Source organism: Camelina sativa, chromosome 1 (genome assembly GCF_030686135.1).
Source record: "Camelina sativa cultivar CO46 ecotype springtype chromosome 1, ASM3068613v1".
In the NCBI taxonomy this organism is placed as follows: Eukaryota; Viridiplantae; Streptophyta; class Magnoliopsida; order Brassicales; family Brassicaceae; genus Camelina; species Camelina sativa.
Genome location: NC_141880.1, coordinates 14198999 through 14219101, shown reverse-complemented (window position 1 = coordinate 14219101; position 20103 = coordinate 14198999). Strand labels below are relative to the sequence as shown.

At 38.0% G+C, this 20103-nt stretch overlaps 1 protein-coding gene across 8 annotated transcripts; it reads left to right on the top strand.

Moving 5' to 3' along the window:
* The first annotated feature begins 13870 nt into the window (after window positions 1-13870).
* Window positions 13871-19118, top strand: LOC104791560 (uncharacterized). 8 transcript variants are annotated; one of them, XM_087458634.1, is made up of 15 exons: window positions 13871-14425; window positions 14531-14724; window positions 15302-15413; window positions 16635-16747; window positions 16835-16957; window positions 17045-17262; window positions 17355-17430; window positions 17525-17611; window positions 17709-17789; window positions 17903-17935; window positions 18022-18075; window positions 18371-18412; window positions 18504-18582; window positions 18670-18740; window positions 18831-19118. In XM_087458634.1, the coding sequence occupies exons 2-15, from the start codon at window positions 14554-14556 to the stop codon at window positions 18921-18923; spliced, it is 1353 nt and encodes a 450-aa protein (XP_087314760.1). In that variant the 5' UTR covers window positions 13871-14425; window positions 14531-14553; the 3' UTR covers window positions 18924-19118. The 8 variants fall into 8 exon arrangements, 5 of the variants coding, with proteins under 5 accessions (XP_087314760.1, XP_087314768.1, XP_010515782.1 ...); XR_015562012.1 differs by having other exon boundaries at window positions 14203-14425; window positions 18022-18071; XM_087458642.1 differs by lacking the exon at window positions 16635-16747 and having other exon boundaries at window positions 14203-14425.
* The last annotated feature ends 985 nt before the right edge of the window (window positions 19119-20103 follow it).

Below are 20103 nucleotides of genomic sequence, written 5' to 3'. Positions count from 1 at the left end.
TCCCTCTTTGGTTTTGGTTTGATTTCTTTTTTGGACTAATGTATTTTCTGGTTTCAATAAAATTATGGTTATTTATATAATGTGTTTTCATTAGATTTTGGACTTGTATATTATGTTTGTTCTCCATTTCATTAACTTCAGGATTAATATCAGGATTACAAAACAATAATAACCAGTTAATTTTATTATTTTCTAAAACAAAGTTGTCGTTATGTAGTCGTCATTTAGATGGAACATTGTCGCTAGGCTGTCGTTAAATAGTCGTTAAATATGACGACTATTTAACGACAACCTAGTATTGCAATTTTATTCATGTAACAAAGTCGTAACTTCATCATAAATTAGTCGTCATATTTAACGACTATTACACGACAACTACTAATATAGTCGTACACTAGTCGTCAAATTGTCAATAAATTTAGTTACTACATAACGACTACATGACCACAATTTACCGACAACAGTGTATAGTCGTTAAATACCGACTAATTAACGACCAACTGTATTAGCGACAAAATATTAGCTACAACAGTGTATAGTCGCAAAATAGTCGCAAATTTTCAATCAACGACTATTTAGTGACTATTCCTACAGTGGTCGATCACCTGTTTTCTTGTAGTGTTGGATAAGGCTTTTGAAAAAGACTTGGCCGGTGACTTGGGACAGGTTCCCAATCTTCATAAACTTCATAAGGTGTTGGAGATGGTCGAGTTCTAGGGTTACCTTGGTAGAAAGCTTCCTCTTGATGTTGGAGTTGTCGAAAATTGTGGTTTTCGGTGACTTCTTCATTAGGGAACTGATATGTCATGCAACAGTAGAAGTCTTTGAGCTCTTCTTCTCCATCTTCTTTAGTGGATGATAGATCATAGGACTCATCATTCTCTCTTGGCAAATCTTCATAAGGGTTCTTCTTAGCTTTTTCTTCAAAGTAAGCTTCTCCTTCATCGGTTTGATAGAACTCTTCTCTAGTCCAATCCTTGGACTTGTTAGGATCGGTTGGATACTCATATGAGGCTCCATGTTCTTCTTCAGCATCAGTAGGTTGATATAATTGACCTTCACTCCAATTATTCCATTCACCGGATTTGTTGAATAAGGCTTCTATTTTCCACTCTAGGCGGCTCCCGATGGTGTAACCCTTATTGATAATCTTCGTTTGGTCATCATCAATATACTCCGTGTTGTTTAAGACTTGATTGTTCACAACATTGATTTGTTCCTCCAAGCGTGTAACGTCCTTGGTGATAGTCTCGAGTTTGGCTCCAAACACAATGCTCATCTTGTCCAACTTAGCATTTAGAACTCTATCAGCCTCCTCTTGACTTGATATAAGTTCATCCATCATCTGCATGAGCTTGTCTTCATTGTAAGAGCTCCTTGAAGTGATTGGTTTTCGATTGTCATAGAAAACGTTTTCATATACAACGACATTCATAACTTCTTGCGGATCAAGGTGATGGTCCGTTGCAAATCATGGCACGTCCGTGTGGTACGGCGTGTAAGAGTGGTCAGCTCGGCAGTAAGCTGGTCCAAGTGGTGCTCGGCCTCCAGATGGTCGAGTGAAAGGACTGCGACAAGGTTGCCTAAGTGATGGTACAATGCTTGGTCGAGAGCGACCAATGCTTGTACCTTGCAGCGAGTGGGCTTGCGGACCGGAGTTGTCTCCGTCCGTGGCTCGGTAATGTGACATGAGCTTGGCTATTGTGAGATTCTCAAAACTCTCCTGGGAGAGCGTCGAGGTTCATCCTCAAGGTCTCCTGAAACAATGAAAAACAAAAAGAAAAATTAAAAGCAAGGTGTCCTAGATGTTACTCTAGTTCGTAGACTCTTGTAAACAACAATCTCTCCCCGGCAAGGGCGCCAAAAAGCTTTGATGTGTGTGGTTTTTCACTTCAAATCTTTTACCTTAAAAAGACCACACAACTGCTGAAAGTGCACAGCTAATCGGTAGTAGTATTTAAGGATCGATCCCACAGAGAGAAAGTTGTTGTTTAACGGAATCCGACAGAGGTAAGTAAGGCTAGGACTCAATAAAATTAGGGTTTTGGTTGTCACGGTTGTAGCAAGCAAATGAATGTAAATAAAAGCAAGTAAAATAAATGAAACAAGCGTTGGGCATCAAGGGGAATCGCAGGGGTTCAATGATTTATCTATCTAGGAAAGTTTAGGGTTAGTTTGTTTATCTAAAACTCGGACTACAAAACACTAATGAACCGTTAACTTAAATTTCTTAAGCTAACCGTCTAAGATCACTACAATTCGTTACTCAACTGTCGCAGGCAAAGACGCATAGATCAAAGCATTTAAAACAGGTTCGATTATAATCCGTGGAATTCCATAGGTAAGGGGTATGTGCTTCCTATGTCTCCCCACACATCTAAGCTAGGTCAAGCACACATGCAAGCTTTTGGCAAAGCACACACACTTTAGATCATAGTTAGTTCATGAGGCTAACTTAAAGCATTAAGTAAAGACTTAGAATTAAAGCATAGAATAAATAGATTTAAATCTAACAAACCCTAAAAATTGCCACCTAACTAAGATCATCTCCCCCCTTTTATTTATCCCTTTAAACCCAACTAGAAAACTACTCTAGCATGTTTAAGGGAATCATCAAAGCATGGTTTAAACAATTCATAAACAAAAAAGAATAAATAGAGAAAAGGGTTTTAGATATTACTTCAATGATTGTCAAACAAAGTTGTAGGATCTTCTCCCTTAGAAACAAAGTACAAAGCAAATATAATAGAAGGAGTTGGTGGATCTCAAAGCTTCAAATAGAGGGACGAGGGAGAGGTCTGGACGTCGGCTGCTCCTCTAGTCGTGTCTCTTTGCTGCTCGAATGATTGCACACTCAAAACCCTAGGGCTTAGAAGAGTATTTATAGGGTTCTGTCTAGGTTTAGGGTTTTGTAAGGGTAGAAACGTCTTCTCTTGTTAAGTGCATGGCAAGGGGCGGCGTAGGAAGCTTCTAGAACGGTGGTGAAGACTTGTACTGGGCCGCCGTGGTGGTAGCTGGTCAGGCCTTCAATTAAAAGCCCATTGGCTTGATGGTTCTCCTTACGTCGGTTTAAGGTACGTCTCGGTAAATCGGGCATAACTTCCGGATGGTTGGATGGATTGACTTTATTCTACAACGAGGAGAAACATGACTCTCTCAGCTTTCCATAGACGCCAAGTACGTCGAAATATGAGTTCTGGAAGTTCTTCAAACGTTGTCCGTACTGTAAAGCTCTGAAACTTTCCTAAAACGTATTTTCATTGCCTTTTGGTCCTTTTTGCTATAAAACCTGTAAAGCCTTCTTGAAACTTAAAATACTTGATAATGGACATAAAAGCCTTGAAATCATATCAAACTCTTCCTAAATGCATACTAAAACTATAGCTAAAATGGGTAAAATATCGATGTTATCAGTCATCACCCGACTCGAGGCACCGACATCCCGCTCGATCGAGTCGCACCCCTCCCACTCGACAGAGATCATTCCCGACCCTCATGCTGACGACTGGTCGGAACTGAAAGCTCCAAAGGTAGAACTCAAAACTCTCCCTTCCGGACTCAGGTACGTTTTTCTGGGAACCAATTCTACTTATCCTGTCATAGTGAATGCCAGGTTGAGTGATGATGAATTGGGGTTGCTAGTAACTGAGCTTAAGAAGTATAGAAGGGCTATAGGTTATTCCTTAGATGATATCAAGGGAATCTCACCTAGTCTTTGCACACATAGGATCAATCTTGAAAATGAGTCTTATGCTAGTATTGCACCCCAGAGGAGATTGAATCCTAATCTGAAGGAAGTAGTTAAGAAAGAAATCCTGAAACTGCTTGATGCTGGAGTTATCTATCCTATCTCTGATAGTACTTGGGTATCTCCAGTGCATTGTGTACCTAAAAAGGGGGGGGAATCATTGTTATCAAAAATGAAAAAAAATGAGCTAATCCCAACTAGGACCATCACAGGACATAGGATGTGCATTGATTATAGGAAGTTGAATGTTGTATCTAGGAAAGATCATTTTCCTCTTCCTTTCATTGATCAAATGTTAGAAAGATTAGCTAGTCATCCCTATTATTCTTTCCTAGATGGGTATAGTGGATTCTTCCAGATCCCTATCCACCCAAATGATCAGGAAAAGACAACCTTCACTTGTCCTTATTGGCACTTTTGCCTACAGACGCATGCCATTTGGTTTGTGCAATGCTCTTGCCACCTTTCAAAGGTGCATGACATCAATTTTTTCGGATCTGATTGAGAAGTCAGTGGAAGTGTTTATGGACGATTTCTCTGTATACGGTTCCTCTTTCTCCTCCGGTTTTTTGAATTTGTGCAGGGTATTGACGCGATGTGAGGAGACGAACTTGGTGCTGAACTGGGAGATGTGCCACTTCATGGTCGAGAAGGAATCGTCCTGGGACACAAGATCTCTGAGAAAGGAATTGAGGTTGACAAAGCTAAGATTGAGTTCATGACTCAGCTTCAACCACCTAAGACAGTGAAGGACATCAGAAGTTTTCTGGGACATGCTGGGTTTTACAGGAGATTCATTAAAGACTTCTCAAAAATTGCAAGACCATCGACAAGGTTGCTGTGCAAGGAGGTGGAGTTCGAATTTGATGCAGCATGCTTAGATTCTTTCAGCAGGATCAAGGAGGCCTTGGTTTCAGCTCCAATAGTACAAGCTCCGAATTGGGATCACCCTTTTGAGATCATGTGTAATGCTTCAGACTTCGCATTTGGAGCTGTTCTCGGACAGCGTATTGACAAGAAGCTCCATGTTATCTACTACGCAAGTCGCACCCTGGATGAGGCTCAAGGAAGGTATGCAACCACAGAGAAGGAGATCCTAGCAGTTGTGTTTGCATTCGAAAAATTCAGGAGTTACCTTGTGGGTTCGAAGGTCATAGTGTATACCCACCATGCTGCTTTGAGACACATCTATTCAAAGAATGATACCAAGCCGAGACTGCTGAGATGGATTTTGCTACTTCAGGAGTTTGACATGGAGATAGTTGACAAGAAAGGCATAGAAAACGGAGTTGCAGATCACTTGTCAAGAATGAGGATTGGAGATGCTGTTGCAATTGATGACTCAATGCCTGAGGAACAACTTCTGGTCACCCAGGTTTGCGAGCAGATGCATGACACAAAGCTTGACAACCTGAAAATCAAATGCATGGCACCATGGTATGCAGATGTCGTGAATTACAAGGTCTGTGGAGAAGTTCCTAATGACATGGATCCTTACAAGAAGAAGAAGCTTCTCAGAGAGGTCAACCACTACTTCTAGGATGAACCCTATCTGTACAAGAGAGGTTCTGACGGTCTGTTCAGAAGATGCATAGCAGAAGGGGAAGTGCAGGGAGTGCTTGAGCACTGTCACGGTTTCACCTATGGAGGCCATTTCGCCACATTCAAGACAGCTCAGAAAGTTCCCCAAGCGGGTCTCTGGTGGCCAACCTTGTTGAAAGACACTCACGGTTTCATCACCAAGTGTGATGCTTGTCAGAGGATGGGCAACATCACAAGGAGGAACGAGATGCCCCAGAATCCGATCCTGGAAGTAGAGATATTTGATGTTTGGGGAATAGACTTCATGGGACCTTTCAACCCTCCATCTAATTGGAATAATGTCTACATTCTGGTAGTAGTTGATTATGTTTCCAAGTGGGTCGAAGCCATTGCCAGTCCTACCAATGATCACAAGGTTGTTCTGAAACTATTCAAAAGTATAATATTTCCAAGGTATGGGATACCCAGAGCAGTGATAAGTGATGATGGTTCTCACTTAGTCAACAAGGTATTTGAGAGTATGTTGAGAAAGTATGGGGTCAAGCACAAGGTATCTACTGCGTATCATCCTCAGACCAGCGGACAGGTTAAAGTCTCGAATAAACAAATCAAGGGGATCTTGTCAAGAATTGTAGGAGTTTCAAAGAAAGATTGGTCTGCCAAGATGGACGAGACTCTCTGGGCGTACAGAACAACGTTCAAGACGCCAATAGGACAAACACCATTTCAATTGATCTATGGTAAAGCATGTCATCTCCCTGTAGAGGTTGAGTACAAGGCTCTTTGGGCTATCAAGTTGCTGAACTTGGATATTGATACTGCTCAGGCTAAGAGAACTCTAGACATCTATGAGTTGGAAGAAATAAGACTTGATGCTTATGTGAGTTCCAAGATTTACAAGGAAAGGACAAAGAATTTTCATGACAAGAGGATTATTGTCAAGGAGCTCAAGGCTGGAGATCAGGTTTTGCTGTTCAATTCCAGACTTAAGTTATTTCCTTGAAAGCTTAAGTCTAGGTGGTCTGGAACTTTTACAGTCAAAGACATTCTGCCATTTGGAGCCATCACTCTTCTGAACAAGGATGGCAGTAAATTCACTATAAACGGCCAAAGAGTAAAAAAGTATTTAGTTGACCATGTCCAACCAGAAGGGTCTTCTGTGCTCCTCCATGAACCCCCAAAAGCCTAAAAGCTGCAAAGTCAAGATAGGGACTTTAAACAAGCTCACTTGGGAGGAAGTCCCAAAGGTATCAGTTTAAATATTTTTCGTTTTAAGATCCTTATGTTTTTGATTTTTGTTTTTTTGGTTTTTTTGTGATCAGGAGTCTACAGAAAGGAGTCTAAGCAAAAAAAAAAAAAATTGTGCAGTTAAAAGAAGAAGTCAGAGTGTGTTGGTTTTATGTGGGAACAAAAGAAAATTTAGGAGAGTGAATCTTCATTACTATTTTTTTTTGCCACCTCACTCCCACGTGATATCTCTCCCATCACCTCACCCTCTCCCCTCCTTGCTCCCTATGACCAGAAACATCACCTTTGTGTCCTATCCTCCCACATTTCCCCACTTGCACTCTTTCTTTCTTCTCCCACTTGCACTCTTTCTTTCTTCTCCCACTTGCACGACATCTTCACCATCCCCATTATTTAATCAACACTCTCCCTCACCCTTCACTTCCACAAAACAAACAAACCCTCACCTTACCCTCTCTCCTCACCTAACTCGCTTCACCAGTTCTCAATCGATCCGACACACCTCCTCTTGAGCCCGCTCCGTCAACTTGTTCCGTGTTACTAATTCACTCGAGCCATACAGTCCCTCTTGAACCGTCTCGCTCGAGCCAGTCTTCAAGCTTGATTGAGCCGTGTCCGTATCGAACCATTCCGTCGAGTCCTACAAGACCCGATCAAGCCACACGCGCGAGACACGCTCAACTTTCGTTCAAGCCGTCAACTGCTACCCTCGTTCGAGCCAAGCTATTCTCGCTGGTCCAAAACCGCTTGAGCCGACCTATTCTGCAACCGCTCGAGCCGCCACACTTCCTCGTTTGAGAAGCACGTCTACGCGGTCCAACTGTTTCGTTCGAGCTACTGTCTAAATCCGTTCGCGCCATCTCACTCTACTGTCTCGCTCGAGCCAACATCGCTGAAACCTCGATCGAGCCAAGCCGTTCTCGCTGGTCCAACCATTGCTCGATCCAGCTTACATCCCGCTCGAGCCCATCTCGCAAAATCTGATCGAGCCACTATCATTCGCGCCACCGTCGTCACTCCGTCAATCGACCATCCCCGTGATCAAGCCACTGCAAAAATCTCGATCGATCCATACTCACTCTCGTCAATCCCTCTACAATGTCTGACAATTTTTGGGATGAGATGTATGATAAGTATGGTAGTGAAGTACCAGGACGTGTTGCTACTTCTAAGCCGCCTACGCAAGGCACTGGGTCAAGCAGACCAGACAAACCACTCTCTAAGAGCAAGAGTCACCGAAAGAGGCCGGCACGAGCTTCAAACTCAAAGGAGGAGGGGAGTGATTACGAACAGGAGGAACCTGCGTTGTGTTCAGAACAAGCTCCGAGAAAATCGGTCTCACGGAAGAGCGCTGAGACGAAACTAACTCCCAAGGAATACTACGAGCTGTTCCAGCAGTTGGAATTCGATGGCACAAGGTATCCCCATGTGGAGACGATGCAGCTTTTGGGATTGCAGAGGATGTTCAATATTTGTTTAGGCGGTGCCATCTGGAGAGAATCATGAACACACCCAAGAATGGATACAGGGAGGAGACAATTCAGTTCCTCTGCACTCTGGAGATGCACTTATATGCGGATGAGCCGGGAATGATGTCTGATGGAGGTATGGGTTACATTACATTTTGCGTCCAAGGCCAATTCTACACTCTCACCCTCAGAACCGTCGAAGAGATGCTTGGATTTCCCAGCGGAACGGGGATTACGCCGCAATTTGAGCAGACTGAGATAGCCGAACTCTGGGCAACAATTGAGAGCATGCCCACATTCACTTCATCGAAGACAAAAGCGTTGAACCTGCGAAGCCCAGTGTTGCGTTACTTCCAAAAGGCAGTTTCGAATGCATTCTACGCCAAGGAGATCAAGGGATACATGACGAACGGAGAGCTTGAGATGATTAATCTCGCGCTTAAGGGACTCTCATTCACTGCCATGGATTGCACCGCGATGCAAGGTGACATACCTAACACTTCTGTCTCGCTCTACCTTATCAACTACCTGATGTCATACAAGAACTGGGTCTCGAGGCTCAGCAGCAACCACACTCCCAGAGTGCTATGCATGGGAGGCGTAGTGACTTGGTTCCTTGAGGCTGCTGGTGTTCCCCTACACTCTGAGTCGCACCCACCACGTTGGATAGACATCAACAACCTGCGACAGCTACGCACTTTGGATTGGGGTCTTAGGCATGGACGGTTGCTCTACAAGTTTGTGCATCCTGCTGTCGGTCCTTCGAGATTACTCCTCCCTCGCATCGAGTTAACTACGATCTTAGGGGGTGAGCATATCGAGTTCATCCGTCCCGCGGATACCCTATACAATTATGAAGCTGAGGAGGAGCATGTAGACGTTGCGGAAGCAGAGGCTAAGCCAATGGAGGAAGACACCGAGGAGTACCGCCCAAAATAGTTCTACTTCGAGGAGTACTCAAACCCGAGAATGGCTAAGGGGGTCAGAGCAGCTCATCAACGCCTCAACCAACTTCAGCGATGGAAAAGGCCAGAGACAAGGCGCTCAGCAGCTTCACCAAGACTATCAAGAGCTTCATGCGCAAGTTTAGCTGCTCGACTTCCACAACCGCTATCCCTAGGTCTATCCCTGAGGACACTAGACCAATGTCAGGACGCCCTTCCGCGACCCTAGCGCGAACACCTTCTCCGAATCCCTGTCCATCACGTCAATCTTCATATGTACCTCGGGAGCGCCAGCCCTTACCCGTTCCTTCACGCCACTCGTCACACGAGTCTAGGTAGAGACAGAGACGCGGTTCGCAAGGTTCCAGAGCCTCTTCTAGTTGGCGATCAGCACGTCGTCCCGCAGCTCAATCTGAGCAAGAGGTTGACCAGCGAGATGAAGGTCAAGGTGATTATCAGGGTATGCAGGAGGTTGAGCAGCAGGTCGAACATCAAGACGATCATCAGCCTACCGAGGTGGTAGTATCGGACCATGGTGAGTCTAGAGTCGACAACATACAGTGCGATGACCAGCCGAATACAATTCAGAACACGCAAACAGTTGAGGTCACTCCCGCAGATCCGGATCAAGGCGAGGGACAAAGACAGTACAACGCTCCTCCTTGGGCGAGCACCGACTCCTTCTTCGACTACTGAGGTACTCCTACCTTCCTTTTTATATACCATTTCATTCCTGCATTGTTTCTATTGTGATTCTCAAATCCTTCTGCAAATTTTTCTTACACAGGAGACTGTGTAATTTAAGTTTGGGGGAGGGTTTGAGATGATGTATTTGATGTTGTGTTCTGTGATTCTTATTTCATATTTTTGTATCATATCATGTTTGAGTCTGCATTCATTTCTTTGCATAGAAAAACCAAAAAAAATGAAAAACAAAATTCGAAAATTTCGACAAAAAACCGAGTGTGTTCATGTAGCTTGCACTTGCATATTATGATTGAGTGTAGTGTCATTCATATAGGGTTGTTGCATTTAGCATAGGGGTTGATGATGATTGTTAACCTTGGTAGCATGCTGAATTCAATAGGATAGGATCAAGGCCCTTGTTATTAGTTCTTTGATGCATGTTGATTGAACTTGAAATTGTAAGATTGAAGCATGTTTTGAATTGATATCATTCCCTATCTACATGAACCTAATCCTGGCTTGCAATTATCCTGTTATGCATTGTAATTGAACTCATGGATACCACATACATGCTTGGATTATCTTTCTCCTTTTTACCACCCTTGTTAATCTAAGTAGCTGATTCCCATCTTTGGAACAGTTCCCCGCAACATTAACCAACCCTTCTTTCAAGCCAATTGTATTCTTGAGTGTCAGGCCTTTTTCCGAGTTGAGCTTGTTAGAAAGTGTTAGGTTCTAACCGACAAGAGTAGGATCCTGTGTAGTTCTAGTTCGCGTTATCCGGACTAGTAGGACTAGGTGAGAACTCGACTTTGGGCATTGGGTATGGATTTGTGCAGAAAAGCGAAGAGTAAAAAGAAAGTTAAGGGTAGAAACTTTTTAGGAGGGGGATGTGTTTTCAAGGTTTACAAGTCTAGTAAAGGATTTGGGTTGAGCGAAATAATGAGTTATTGGTTATGGGCATAAAACGAAATGATTAGACAAAGAAAAGAAAGCAAAATGTTTAAAATGTCTAGAGTCCTTAGAAGACAAGAAAAAGAACCTTATTGATAGTAAAGATTTCCCAATCCGCTAGAATGATAAGAAGTGAACTCCTCCTAAGACCAAGTCTAAAGAATGAAAGAATGGGTTTGAGATGAAGTTTATGATGAAGGGTAGAGATATGACCAACTTCGGTTTGGAATGTTCTTTGGGTAGATAGGGCGCTGCTCTTGTATGTATCAGTTGGTTTCAACCTTTAGCCTTCTCTTAAGCTCAACTCTTTTTCGTGAGAGAACCTTGCTCGGTATTGATTTGTTTGTGACATCTTTCATCCCTCTTAGTTTACAATCTCTTATGAACTCGTCAATGGCGGCTTCCCTTCTTCTCAATTATATTTTGCAAAGTAGTAGCTTGATCTCTCTTCGTCGGGTCGTCGCACGGTTTCAGGTCCAATTTGCTTTTGATTTTAAGACTTGATTATTTTCTTATCACTTATCAGACTTGCTATTGTAAGAACTTGTTGATTAGAAGTGATGACATGCCTTTTAGATTTTGTGTGGAGTTGTAAGATGATATATTTCATGAGTTCAATATCTATTGAAAGTGACTTGTATCTTGTTGCTCATGTTTCTTCTTTGAATATCTAATTTTGGTTTCTCATTGTGAAACAGGGTGATACATTCAACAATTCTCATTTCACATAATCAAGGCTCAATACATACAACAAATCTCTGTGATTCTCAATCTTTTCCTGTTGAGAAAATTAATCGACAAATTATATGAAGCTTTGTTATCATCTTGATGGTGAAAAACTGATAATGTAAGGCATGGCTTAAACCGTGAGTATAGCTTTGCTGATTGGGAATTTACTGGATTTTGTGGTTTCTCTATTCATTCTTATTTTCTATTTTAGTCAACGATTCCGAGTTACTATCCAAAATTTGGCAAAATAAACTTGTTGAGGCAATGAGATGGCAGTGGCTATGATATATGTTTTAGTTTCTAAAATTTGTGAGAGATGCTGTTTGCTGACTCTTGGAATTGAGAGTTCCACTTCTAGATTAGATTGAGTTTTTTTTATTGTTAACTGCAGGACAAGAAGTCGAGTATAGACTGTGGGATCATTGCTACAGGTTATACGTTCTGATCTCAAGTTTTTCTAACAATTATTGTCCCTGTTTATGCCTTGTTGATTTAAGCTCTTTGTATAATATTTTGATTGGATGTTTTTAACGCCTCGACCGTCACCACTCAGTGGACTCCATGTACACTCCAAGTCTACGGGCTTACCTTTCTTAATGGGCCTCACGTCCTCTAACTAGGCCTGTGGACTGGGAGTGTATATGGGGTCCACTAAGAGGTGAAGGTCGGGGCATTACAAGTGGTATCAAAGCCGAACCCAGACGAGTGTGGAGTCAAGTGGGCTTACACCATCGGGGGTGACGGTCTTGGTATGCAACGAGGACGTTGTGATCTGTTAGTGGGGATGAATTGTGACACCCCAGTTTCAGAAACTTGCGAAGAGTTTTATAAGAATTGATTTGGCCTCCTATATCACCAAAGTGCACTTATCTTTTCGGTCAAGGATCCTAAGAGAACTCCACAGTTAAGCGTGTTTATGCTGGAGTAGTCATAGGATGGATGACCTTCCGGGAAGTGACTGTCGGAACTGTGCGAGTGAGTATAAAACACAGGAAAATATTATGTGGTGATTTATAGGGATGGTAACAAGTCTTTAAAGCCTCTCAGACGTAGCAAACCGATCGTCGAATATGGATAGGCACACGGGCCTAGTGAAAAGACGTGAGATCTATTAAACGAAATAGACTTATGGGCCGGAAATAAACATAAAGCCTACTGAAAGATGGCAGTAGTCGAGGTATTACAGTTTTTTTCTTCTCAATATCGGTGGAGTTTTACAAATTTTAATTGACATTTAGTAAGAGTTTCGTTTTATTCTTTTTTATTTTTTTGCTAAATGGTCTTATAATAATAGAAACGTTCTTAAAAGGTTTTTCATATCATTTTTACAACATGTTTTTCTAAAAAAATAGTGTACCTAATTTGTAGACGTGGTGGTGAACATGTGAGTGATATCAACTATCAAGATAGTATTTTATTGTTTTGAAATGCCAAGAAATGGTAAATGCATATAAGGGCGGATCTACGTGTGACAGAAGTAAGACACGTGTCAGACACTTATTTATTAAAACAGTTCAAATGAGAGGCTTTACAATAATTTCACTTAGCTCATATATATTATATCATTGGTGAAGGATTTGATTTTGTTTTAAAAATCGCTAGGCACTAGTCAGATAGCCGAGATAGGCCTAACATCTAGCAAAAAAAATGGAGATTAAACAGAGATTAATCGGGACTAGTTTTAGGGTTATTTTATTAAATTAATAAAAAATAAAAATATATAGTACTAAATATATGTATAATCTATTTATGTTAAAGAAAATCATCTCATAAAGTATAAAACTATAGTATTGTCTTTCAATTTATGATAAACACATAAAAAGTAATTTTAATATAAAATTTTATGATTTTTATTAAAATTTTATACATTAGTTAGTGTAAAAGATCAGAAACTCTTAATTTAAATGTCTAAATAACAAAAAAAAATCAATTTATATTTGGCTCCAAAAATAATTCATATACAAAAAATTAAGCGGAAAGTAATCGGATTAAACAAGTTACAATAAAATTAGAAAAACATAATTAGATAATCAATGATAGGCGGAGATTAGTCATTAATCAAGATCGAAAGGGTGGATCTAACAATTTTACAGGGTGTAATCCGTACTTTCATCTATAATTGTTTTTCATTTTATTGTTTTTCTCAATTTTTTTTGTTGTAAAAAAAATCTCTAGCTAAATTACGATTGGTGCCCCATATAATTTTCTACCCTAATCCCCCACTCAATGCATGTCGAGATGCATGGACTTTGTACAACAGAAAACACAACACAAAAAAACAAAAGGAAGAGTCTCTATTGGGATTTGGATATGCATTAATATTTGCTTTAAATTTGAGTAGATAGCTAATTATATGCAGCTATTAAATTGGATATTTTATCTGTTCCATTTAATTCTATAAGAAAACTAGTTGACAAATCTATAGACAGCTTGTTTGGTACCATTTCTAACGGTGCCACTGTTTTAAAACTCGCACATTATTGCGACAATACAAAAATCTAATTAAAGATATATGGTCGACAAACCTTTCGATGGGTTTGTAGCTTCTTGTACTATTATTAAACTGCGTTACCTGCCATATAAATTTTTTTTTTTTTTTTTTTTTTGGCAACCACCATATAAAAAATTAAGTTATCGCAGTTCTACTGCAGAAATACTTTTGCAAATTCACTATTTTTGTAGTCGTTGATATGCTAATGCACTGTACCTTTTGCTTGGTCAATCAATACTAACCACAATAGTTCAACCTGTTTCGATAGATTAATTGTTACATACTGTTGGTTACTTATATATCGTGATAAAATTATTTATGGTTTGTTTGTTTTAATTTCGTAATGGTCTAGATATATATATTTCTTTAGTGCAGACAGAAACGTGAACTACTACAAAAATTTCATAGCCTTAACTTCATGTCGATCGTAGTTATTACAACATGTTACATAATTAGTAATGTGTAATTAACTGTAATACTTTAAAAATGGTGACTAATTGATCAAGTCGGCCAGAAAATACCAAAAAGTCCTCAAAAGTCTGATGTGATCTCGTGCTTTAATTGGATTTTAAAACAATTAAAGAATGTATAGACTGAGAAAAAATATCCGCAGGTGAAAACATAACATACTACTCTTTGAGTCTTTTCAAATAAGCTTTCTCTTTTTTTTTTAAACACTTTGTGTTGTTTTTTTTTTGGTTCTTTTTGAATTGAGAAGTCGGCAAACATAAGGTATTGTTGATGGAGAATGAAATTGGAGGGCTGAGACACATGTTGACGACAGTCTTCCTTTCTGGCTTCGCCGGATTCATGGTAGTACCTGTCATTACCGACGTCACCGTTGCTGCCGTGTGCTCCGGTCCAGGCGACTCATGTTCTCTGGCCGTTTACCTCACTGGTTTCCAACAAGTGGTAAAAAACCTTTACTTACACATTTATACACATTTAGTGTCTTCCAAATGTCTGGCTCTAAACTTGAAACTGAGACACTATTGCTCAGATGCATGGGCTTTGAATTTTTTTTCCATCCTAAATATTTTAAAGAATACATATTCTCTTTCATATTTGAAACTAAAGCTTTGACTGGTTTCTTAGGTGCTTATCATAGAGTAATTTTTCTTTCTAAATTGATCTTACTCTGCATTCTTCCATGTTTCACACATCATAAACAAAAGACAAAAAAATATTGGAATAAAAAAATCCAGCTGATAGAGAGTAAAATATCATTTTCGGGTGATAAAAATTAGGAAGGGAAAACTTTTCCCTTAAAGTATTTAAGCAAATTTTATTTAATTACGATTCTTCTCTCATTCAATATTTTTGTTTAGAAGATGTAACACCGTATTATTCAAATTAACATATTACTTTGAAGTATTATCTTACAGAAAGAGACTACATGATTTTTTTTTTTTTTTTTAACTATTACATGCATGTTATAATGTTGATGACTTTTTTTGTGTGTGCTAATGATGAGAACTAATAAATGAAGGCAATAGGGATGGGGACGATGATAATGATGCCGGTAATTGGAAATCTATCAGACAGATATGGGATCAAAACAATCCTCACACTTCCTATGTGTCTCTCCATTGTTCCTCCTGGTCCGTTTTCTTTTTCTTTTGTTGTCTCTCTTTTGTTTTTGTTTTTGTTTTTGTTACTTTTTATTTGTGGGAGTCACTAACTGACTGACGTAAAGAAAACAACTCACTAACAATATTAACTCGATAAAACAACCCAAAAGTGTATGATATGTGTACGTCAATGTAATATTCTTTAATTGGAAAGCAAAGATGCTTTAACCCCACTTCACCATACGCGCATGCCCCTCTGTATTGTCATTTTCCCCACCACTAGTGTTCACCTCACAAATACCACTAGTTTAAAGCCAACACAAAAAGCAAATCGATCTATAGCGATTTTATCTAACGATTTTTAACTGAATTCAAAATATTTTTTTCCAATCTTAAAATTGAGGAAAAAAAAATATTAGAAGTTAATGGTTTTTTTTTTCTTTTTCTTTTAGACGACATTGGAAGTTAACGGTTTCGAATCAAAATTACAAACAAAGCTTAATCATCTTAAACAATTATGTTTTGTATTTTACACGAAAACAGTTTAGTGGATTTGCGTGATGTTCAATCCTAACGCTCATGAGTCACATAAGTTGCCAGTGCTTTTTGTTCCAATGGTCGCACATTTATCAATTAAAGCTTAAAGCTAAATAATTACAGTTAAGGGCAACAAGTGATGTAACTTAGCATGTACAACCTTTTCTTTCTAAAACTTATTATCTTGCCTGCATAACAGATTTAATTTTCTCTAATTATATCTCCCTCTTTCATATATTTAACAAGCTTATATTATCTTCTTGCCTATATATAATCTTTCCACAAGTGAGCCATAAATTAAAGACAAGAATGAATTCAACTATAGATGTGAATGTGATAGATTCGGAGTTCCAACATAATGCATACAAATAGTAGAAGGATGAATGTAAAGTTGAATAAGAAACATAAACATCAAACTAGGAATGGTACTAATTCCTCACACGTGTGACACTTTTTTGACATAATTCTTTTTCAACCAAAGAGGTTAAATAATTCATCTAGCCTTAAAGGGTTAATAGATGACATAATCCTGATCTATAATTTGCCAATTTTTATAGACAAATGTCAAATGCATAACTACTATAGAAAAAACTATTTATTTGTTGTACTAATTACCCAAAGAAAATTGTATTAAGTATGTATACCATAGGATTTTTCGTCTTACTTTTTATAATACTGTCAAAACAAAATAATTCTAATATTTTATTTTGGCAGTAATTTTAGCGTACAGAAGGGATACAAAATTCTTCTATGTGTTTTATATAAGCAAGATTCTGACCGCTATGGTATGCGAAGGCACTGTTGACTGCCTCGCTTATGCTTATGTGGTACAATTTAATAATTTCTTAGTCGTTATAATAAAATATATAACATTTCTATCAGATTACTTTATTTAACTAAATGAAATAATTCAGGCAGAAAATATTCACGGCAGTAGAAGAATATCAGCATTTGGTATTTTAGCTGGTATCAAAACAATCTCAGGACTTTTCGGAACATTAGTTGCTCGTTTTCTACCCATAGCTTTGGTTTTTCAGGTACTTTTATGTATATTCACTCTATATAAATTAACTCATTAGAATTTTATGTTCTCAAGTAATAATATATTTTTTGGGAGTAATTAGTTTTCTGCTATATCATTTCTCGTTGGTCTGGTGTACATGAGAGTTTTCCTAAAGGAAAGGCTCAACGTTGAAGAAGATGATGATCATAATCATGGTACGCATGATCAAGATGTCGGAAGTTTAGCAGAGCCGATTCTGAACGAGACACCCATTAAAACACGTGTCTTTCACAAGAAGTATTCTTCATTGAAAGATATGATCAGCTTGATGAAGACTAGGTATATTTTATACGCATTTGTACATAATTTACTTACTTCATGCATGTATTCTTATGGTAAATCATGGATATGGGGTTTATTAATGCATGCAGCACCATATTCGTACAAGCATTGGTTGTTACATTCTTCAGCAGTTTCTCAGATAGTGGAATGGAGTCTGCTTTCTTGGTTTAGCTCATATATTATCTACTCTTTATTTTACGTATATTTTTTATATTATTGAACTAATACGTAATAATTTTTTTTTTTTTTAACTATGCAGTACTTTTTGAAAGCACGTTTTGGATTTGACAAGAAACAGTTTGCTGATCTCTTGCTGTTGGTTACCATCGTTGGATCTATCTCTCAAGTAAATAGATTACGAGTGATTATATTTTTTTTGCAATGATTACGAGTGATTATATGAACATAGTATTTCTAATTAAATATTGCTTAATGTTTCTCAGCTGTTTGTACTACCAAGATTTGCATCTGCCATTGGAGAACGCAAGCTTTTATCTACAGGACTTTTTATGGAATTCATAAACGTAAGCATAATGTTTTTTCTTACATATATTTTTATGATTGATACCTTAAATAATTAATTGATCTTTGTTATATAAAAGTATTGACATGGTTCATATTGGGGTTTGGGATGCAGATGGCCATTGTCAGCATTTCTTGGGCACCATGGGTGAGTCAATCATAACTAGGGACCTGATTCAAAGTTCCATATCAATTTGATTTGCTTTTGTTTTTTGTTTTCGATTTCACATGCAGGTTCCATATTTAACCACTATCTTTGTACCTGGAGCCTTGTTTGTGATGCCGTCAGTAAGACATTTTTATTTAATTAGTCATTAACGCTCTAGACTGCTACTTCAATTTTTTGAGTAATCTTACATCGAAATGAAATAAGACCTTTGTGTAATATATAATGTACTAGGAATAGTATATAATATATAATGTACGTGGAATAATATCCAACATCAGAAATAAAATAAGACATAGAGATATTGGCAATGAGAGTGGTCTATATAATAAATATGGACTCATGCATGCATCGTCAAATTGGTTTACAATTATAATTCTATAAATTTTAAATTAGTTTAAACATTTTCGGATGCAGGTTTGTGGTATTGCCTCAAGACAGGTCGGACCTGGTGAGCAGGTAAAAGCTAGTAAAGATTGAATACTGGATTTCTTGTATTAGCATTCGAACAAAAACAAAAGAACACAGACTATTATTTGAATTGCTGTAGGGAAAGGTGCAAGGATGCATATCTGGAGTGAGGTCATTTGGCAAAGTCTGTGGGCCATTTGTATTCAGTCCATTGACAGGTTTGTAAGGCCGTAAGAATATAAACTACTACTAAAGTTCCATTCATGTCTTTTGACACATTTAAAATATTGGTTTTATGTATATAGCCTTGTTTCTTTCGGAAAATGCACCGTTTTATTTCCCTGGGTTCAGCCTTCTTTGCGTCTCCTTGTCCTCGGTACGTGTGGCTATCTCATCCATCAACAATAACTTTTATTTGATTAATTGTATATGTATTATGATCGACAAAGATGTTTTCCATGCGCAGTTGGTCGGATTCTTTCAAAGTCTATTGATTAAAGATGTTCCTATTCCACCATTGAACAAAGCAATCAGCAAGACCACAGGGGACGAAGTGTGATTACAACAAATCATCAAGTATATAAGAGAAGAGTGTATAGTATGTGATAAAAATTTATATATATGGTAGCTTTGTGTGACACCTTTTAGTAGAAAAATGATGGAACATATAGGGAAAATTTGTTTTTAGAGTTTAGTTATAAAATTAACATATAATAAAACAGTGATATAATATTAGTACGAGTGTCTTACCAAATGCTCTAAATTAGAACAACAACAGATGATGATGATCAATTCGTGGAACGAAAGCTCTAATAACGGAATCAAACAACCACTAGGGCTTGGGTTAGGAAGCGAGAAGAGCAAGAAGACTAAGAAGAAGAAGACTACTACGAGCGGCGGATCCAGAAATAAATTTGATGTGGGGCACAAATTATTTAATAATTAATAAATTAAATTTATATTATAAAATATTAAACAAATTTAATTTTCTATATTTTTGTATATTTAAAATCTATTTTAGTTGGTTTTATAATATATTCAATTGCACATTACATATATTTAAATGAAAATTATATCTAAACATTTATTATATAAAGATTTTGTGCAGTATATTAACCTTTTAAATAATTATTTCTTTGCAACTTTATTCTCTAACTCTAAAAAACGTACAAAAAAATTTGAAAAATCATAAATAATAATCAATATAACCTTTCGTAATCACAATAAATTTTGTAAAATATTGATAAATAGTATATCAAATCGAAGGTCCAACAATGAAGAGTCCAAATCTACATTTAAAATCTTAAAAACTAAAATATAAAATTGTAGAAATGTTTAGAAGTTACATGCAAGAGTTATATTATGTATTATTTTTGAATTCATATGATTAATTTTAGTAAAAAATCCTTTATTTAGATAGATTTCAACAATATATATTATACTAATTAACTATTTAAATGTAAGTATAATTTAGAGTAGAAAAAAATATTAACATGTAAGTAAACATAACAAAAATAACATTGGTTGTAGGAAAAAAGGCAACAAAAAAAAGATGAAAGTCAGGATTGGAACTCCTCACCAAAAAAGATGCATGGGGCACCTAGGTAACAATTAAACTGTGTAACTAAACTAACCAAATGTATTAGACAATTTTTAACAAGTAGCATGGGGCACGTGCCCCACCCCATCACTACATAGATCCGCCCCTGACTACTACTACGGAGGAGACGAGGAGTCCG